This window comes from Equus przewalskii, chromosome 6, assembly GCF_037783145.1.
Source record: "Equus przewalskii isolate Varuska chromosome 6, EquPr2, whole genome shotgun sequence".
NCBI classification, from domain to species: Eukaryota; Metazoa; Chordata; class Mammalia; order Perissodactyla; family Equidae; genus Equus; species Equus przewalskii.
The window spans coordinates 74,454,979-74,461,760 of record NC_091836.1 but is presented as its reverse complement, the minus strand read 5'-3'; the positions used below and the strand labels follow the sequence as shown (position 1 = coordinate 74,461,760).

General features: G+C 45.1%; 1 protein-coding gene across 1 annotated transcript; it reads left to right on the top strand.

The window, feature by feature from the left end:
- The first annotated feature begins 2,801 nt into the window (after positions 1-2,801).
- On the top strand, positions 2,802-5,135 carry UBQLNL (ubiquilin like). Its single transcript, XM_008524140.2, has one exon. It carries the CDS (start codon positions 3,090-3,092, stop codon positions 4,698-4,700), a length of 1,611 nt encoding a protein of 536 aa, XP_008522362.2. The 5' UTR covers positions 2,802-3,089; the 3' UTR covers positions 4,701-5,135.
- The last annotated feature ends 1,647 nt before the right edge of the window (positions 5,136-6,782 follow it).

Below are 6,782 nucleotides of genomic sequence, written 5' to 3'. Positions count from 1 at the left end.
CAACAGGTTTTTGTAGTTTTTTTTACCATTATTTATTTTGTCATAGTATATTATAAGTAAAAGAGGAGAGATTAAAAACCAATTCTATTTCATTCCAAAGCCGCTGCTATTAATTACAACACCTACCTGCTCATCTTTTATAGAATTTTGTTACCCTGATGATTCTGGTATGCGACTTGGCCTAGGTACTTTGACTACTACCAGCTGCACAAGTCCTGTGACGACCTGGTACTGCTGAAGAACTTAGAGGAGCAGACGATGGGCTATGGTGATGGCAGTGGCAATACTATATACAATGACTTCATGTACTTTAACTGCCATAGCCCAGGGTACACGGCCAGGTGGACCTTTCCTCCAACACCTTGGTTCTGCAGTGCCTATTGCCTGGTGCCACCAACAACTACTTCGCCTAAGCTGGTATGCCCAGGAAGGACTTAGATTTTGTTGGTGATGAGAATGCGCTCTGGGTGCTCTATTCCACTGAGGAGAGCAAGGCAACTCGGCTGGGGGTTGTCTCAATGTCAGCACCCTTGAAGTGAAGAAAACCTGGCACACCAGTCAGTACAAGCCAGTCCTGTCAGGGGCCTTCATAGCCTGTGAGGTGTCCTATGCCCTACACTCACTGAGCACCTGCCGAGAGGAGATGTTCTATGCTTCTGATACCAGCACTGAGGAGGAACATCATCTCAGCATCCTGCTGGACAAGATGTCAGAAACACTGCAGGTCATCAATTACTGCCCCTCAGATCACAAGCTCTATGTCTACAATGATGGTTACTTGATACTTATGAACTCAGTTTCCTGACACTGAAGCTCAGGCTACCAAGACCACCAGCCAAAAGGCCCTCTGGGACTTGGATTCCACAGAACCTGTCAAACCCAACAAACCCTCCAAGACCTGAGACCCCAGGACAGAGCATGGGTAAAAGTGCATTTTCCTCCAGGTGGACATCTCTCCAAAATGGCCATCAGCCCTAATTATTGGAAGGCATTGATTATATCTAGTTAGTTCTTTATAATTAAAATCTTAATCAGTACATTCAAGTTTTCTTTAATAATGGTCCAGGTGGATTTGATTAAGTTTTTATTGGGAATCAAAAGACTATCTGGGAAATGTTATCCACTCCTTACCAGAATCCTAGAATTGTAGGTGTTGGATTCATAGGTTTAAAAACAAATAGTATATTTTGTATTTTGAAAACTGTGAATCCAGCTCCAACAATTGTAGGATTCTATGAGCCAGATTTAGAACTGTAAGTCTCAGGTTGAGATCCTCTGGTTCCAGTGCAGAAGATCCAGGGGAGCTGGTCAACAGAGTGGGATATGGGCCTTTCCTTTCTTATCCCCAACCTCCTGTGGGGTACCTGGGGAGAAAAGGGGGAGTGTCTTGGTGTGAAATCAATGTTTCACTGTCCTGAATCAATCTCACCTTCAGTGTAATTGAGAGGAGGCTCAAGCCTGAGTCTTGCTCTAGGAAGTGAGTAACTGATAGCTGAGCATAAGGAGGGTCTGACATGGATTGAGCTGGAGGTCCAGATATCCTCAGTAAAGAATCCATTACTGTGATAGCAGGAAGTCTCCTGACCAACTGCCTGTAATTTCTTTGCTCATCTTTAACACTCTGACAACATATGGGCCCAGACTCTCTACTTGCCACTTATCTATCTGCATGGTGCAACTCCCCTCCTGGCATGTGGATGGGATGTTCAAGTTTCAGACCATAAAGTCTTCATAGTCACACAGAGGATACCAGGATACCAGAATACTTCACACCGTGTCATGCTTACATTTTCACACATATACGTTGACAAGTATATATCCAATCAGAGATATGCATTCTCCCTCTTACGTATACAATGTTTTCATCTACGCCCAAGCATTGAGATAGATATAAATATACATTTTAACACATCCACTAATAGAAAAATCCATCTGCTACCCAAATAAAAACCAGACACTATCCTCCAAATTTGCATGGAACTGAGAATCAGGCTTTTTAGTTACCTAAAACTGTCCTGTTAGAAATTTCACTACTAATCACTTTCGCCCTTACGTCTTAATTTACAGACATCTGTCCTCCTTAATGCTTTGACTCAAGGGTAGGCACTTTACATCAAGCTAGGACTGAAACAAATTATTCTAAAAATTCTATTATAATGACATGTAGAATAGACCAAGTGATAAGTGAATAAAAAATACTTTTCAAGGAATGGCTTATTCACCTGTGGTTTCGAATGCCCCCAGAGGAAGCCTCCCTGGCTAGCCCTGCTCCCACTTCTAGGATAGAGGAAAATTTTTTCCACCACATGGGAGCACTCTTAAGTCTAAAGTCCCAAAATATAGATCCAGAGAAAAACATGACCTCTTCTTCCATTTAAGAACTTTTATCTTACTCCATTTTCCTTTCTAAGCCCCTACTTTTTCCAGATCACTAACAAAAATAATAATCCTATAGGGGAGATTCCACTCTTACCCATAGGTGTATGGTTTTATCTACGGCTTCAGTAGAGTCAACTTTTCATACAGCAAGCCTGATATCCCTACAAGGGACCCACACACAGTACCACAGAGAAACACACGTCTCACATAAGCAAGATGGCCTTTTATTTATTTTTTTTAATAGTTCCATCCTGAGAATTTTGTCCCCAGTTTTCTGGAAATATGTCTTATTTTGTTTTATTATGGAGACCTGGGACCCCCAAATATGTCCTCTTTCTCCAGCTAGTCCTGGCAGAGACTGTGGGGCTAGAGTTGACATCACAATATCTCTTTTCTGCAGAGGTTATGCTCTTGGTGGGTGGGGCAAGGGGAGGGGCAGCCCTGGGAGGAGTCACCTGCACTTATCCAACCTTGTACCAAGTATGAATCAGTAGCCACAACAGGTCTCAGCTGGGCCACATCTGGAGAACTGGGGTGGGGGTACAACGTCGTAAAATACCTGGTGCCTCAACTCTTTTTGGGCAACAAGTAAGCTAGCCTGTGGCCTGAGAACACAACACCTGAGACAGAGACCAGCAGAAATATTTGTCTGCCCTCACTCCTTTGCCCCTGCTTCCACCTGCTCCGCATCTGCCCACCCACTAAGGTCCATGCCACATCTCATCTCTCGAACACCCAGGATGGCTGAAAGTGGGCGTCCTTCAGGTTTGCCTGCAGACAAAAACATCTCTTCAAGTGTCACTCGAGTGATAGTGAAGACACCAGGCAAGCAGGAAGACTTTATGATAGCTGATGACACCTTGGTGAGGCAGTTCAAAGAGGAGCTATCTGCTCACTTTAAATGTCAAGTGGACCAACTTGTGCTGGTCTTCATGGGCCGCCTTCTCCAAGACCATGACACACTGAGCCAGAGGGGCATCATGGATGGTCACACCATCCACTTGGTCATCAAGTCAAAACATGGCTCCAGATCCCTAGCCCAATCCTTCCCCAACCTGCCGACCAATGAGCCCTGCCATCAGGACAGAAACACCACAGGAAACAGCAGTGGGGTATTCCAGCCTGCTAGGGTGAGTCCCACCCCATTGGAATCAGCCCTCTTTGTGGAGCCTGATGCACTCAAGGTGCATATGCAGGACCTGGAAGTTGGTAGTCCAGAGTGCATAGCACAGATGCTGGAGAATCCTACCATCCAGCAGCTTCTGTCCAACACGGATCTCATGAGACAGTTCTTCTCAGAACACCCAGATATGCAACAATTGATGCAGCAGAACCCAGAGGTCTCACACATCTTTGACAATTCTGAGATCCTATGGCAGACCGTGGAGCTGGCCAGGAACCTTGCCATGATTCAAGAAATAATGCAGATCCAGCAACCTGCACAGAATCTTGAGAATCCACTGAACTCAGAGTCACACCTGGGCTTAGAGACAATCCCAGGTGGGGACAATGTCCAGACATTACCAATGGGTCAGAGCTATGCTGATTTCAATGACCAAATGGTCAACAGCTCACAAGATCCCTTTGGGGGCAACCTTCTCTCAGCCCTCCTGGAAGGACAGGTACCTGAACAAATCCAGTCCTCATCCCCATCTCCATCACCACCCCAGGAATGGCAGGACCAGCTCCCACAGCTTCCTACAACTCAAGTCATCTATACTAGTTCCTGTGGTTTATCCCCCATCACTTCAGCCAGTGCTACCTCCAACAAGGTGAACCACACTTCCAGGACCAAAACTGACACCATGGCCCAGAGTCATACCTGTTCCATTCAGCAGTCTGCTGGGGTACCAGCCTTACCTAGCATAGAGCTGACCCAACAGCCCCAGGCAGAAGATAAAGATGCCACCAACTCTCTAGATAGCTCTGGCCAGAGATTAGAAGATGATTTCCAGCTGTCAGATGAGCAGACCAGCTCCCAGATCACAGGAACCATGATGCAGTTGCTTTTGAACAACCCCTACCTGGCAGCCCAGATGATGATGTTCATGAGTATGCCCCAGGTGAATGAACACTTGAGGCAGCAGCTGCCCACATTTCTACAGCAGACCCAGCTTTCCAACATGCTTAGAACTCTAGCCAACCCTAAAGCATCACAAGCAATATTGCAGATTGAGCAGGGTCTGCAGCTGTTAGCCACAGAGGCTCCTGCTCTTCTACCCTGGGTTGCACCATATCTATGGGGCCTGGGTTGGCTTCCTGCACCCAGTTGCAGTTACTCTGACACTGCCCTGGGCCTGGGATGTACCAGGCATGGCTGAGGACAAAGGTCCTGAGTGCTGCCACAAATCTGAAGCAGTTCTGCTGAGGCTACCATCTCTAGCTGGAGACTCTTCCCACCTTATACAGGTCCCCAAGATTTTTTCAGCAAGCAAATGGACTCTCTCGAGGCCGTTGGAATTGGGAACCACCACGCCAACTTGTAGGTACTTGTTGCCACAGAGATGGACACCAGCACTGCTATCCACAAGCTCAAGAGATCCTAGGGATTCTAACCACCACACCTACCTATTTACTTGTTATCTGCCTGCTGATCCATTTGACCACCTCATCTGCCTTTTTCACCTCTTCTGACACTTCCAGCCAGGAGAAGTCCTGAAATAGGAGAAATCAAAGGACGCTTTCTCTACTGTATACTAGGCCATTGGCCATGGCTGGAAGATCTGTCAATAAAATGGCTACACCCACTTGCCCCCATCTAAGGTTTAGCTTTGTTTCGTTTGCAAAAAAGGCGTCTATCTGTGTGTGATATCCTTGTCTCACTTACCATACATACATGAACACACACACAAACCACATGCATATATTACTATAGAGTTAGAGGCTCATAGTTGTACACATAGAACCATATGCACAGATGTCATACCATGCTCACATACCCAAGAACATGCATAGGTAGCCTCAGACAGGTGTGCACACACACACAAGCTCACATAGCCAAAGATTCATGTATGTAGGCACATAAAGTCAACACACAGTACATGCAGCCATGTGCATAAATAGCTACACACAAAAACCTAGAGACACAAAAACAGAGCCACATGTAGAGGATGACAGTCATAACATACTCATACAAAAGGGGAAAAATACAACATACATAGATCCAGCTATTTAGTCATAAAGACCTCCTTGATGTCTCAAGTCCAAATTGTTCAAGTTTGAAAGTGGAAGAAGAGTGGCCTGGTGGGCCAGAGTAGGAAAAATCCACATTTCAGCCAGATCTTGGTGAGTCCTTATCTTCTGAGTAGTCTCTTACTAATTGCCATTGTCACAATCATAGGGTTTTGCTGGACTGTAACTAATCTCTCTTTAGCACAGAGAGATAGAGCTGCTGCCACCCTCACTGCACATTCCAGTCACTGCAAACCCATGCCTCCATGGTGCATGGCACCTTCCAAGAATATCACATCCTTCAGCATATCTAATGTTTATAGCTTATGTTTTCTACAGTTAGCCAAGGTCCCATCTCCTCCTCTTTCTGCTTTACCAAGAGTATACCAGCCAATTGGTATATAAACAATTGTGGTTCAATTATTCCATGGTTAAGTAATTTAATAAGCTCTTGCCATAATTTAATAAATCAAACATTGTTTTAGGCATTGAAGAAATAGCAGTGACAAAACAAAAATTCTTTATTTATAGAGTTTACTTTCCTTCATGGAGACACAGGCAATATTCAATTTAACATGTATATTTTAGGTGGTAATAAGTGCTATGAAGAAAAAAGAAGCAGGATAGGCTATCCTAAATAGGGCATCATCACAGAAGGCCTCTCTGAAAAGTGACAGTTGAGCAGCAATCAGAAGGAATTGAGAGGGCTGAGCGTGAAATTCCATCAGAGAAGTATGTTCCGGGCAGAGAAGGCTGCATAATAGTAAAAGCTGTGAAGCAGGCTCATTCTTGCTGTGGTTGATGAATAAAAAGGGGAGGGGCCGGCTAGTGGCACAGCGCTTAAGTTCACATGTGCCGCTTTGGGGGCCCGGGTTTTGCCAGTTCAGATCACGGGTGCGGACATGGCACCGCTTGGCAAGCCATGCTGTGGTAGGTGTCCCACATATAAAGTAGAGGAAGATGGGCATGGATGTTAGCTCAGGGCCAGTCTTCCTCAGCAAAAAGAGGAGGATTGGCAGCAGTTAGCTCAGGACTAATCTTCCTTAAAAATAAATAAATAAATAAAATAATAATAAAAAAAGAATGACAAGAGGATGGTGTAGCTGGAGTGGAGTGCACAAATATGAGGGGGAAAATAGGACAGTAGAGAAATCATGAAGAGTGTTGTAGGTCTCGTGAGGACTTTGGATTTTACTGTGAGTGCAATACAAGTGCACTGCTGGATTTAAGCA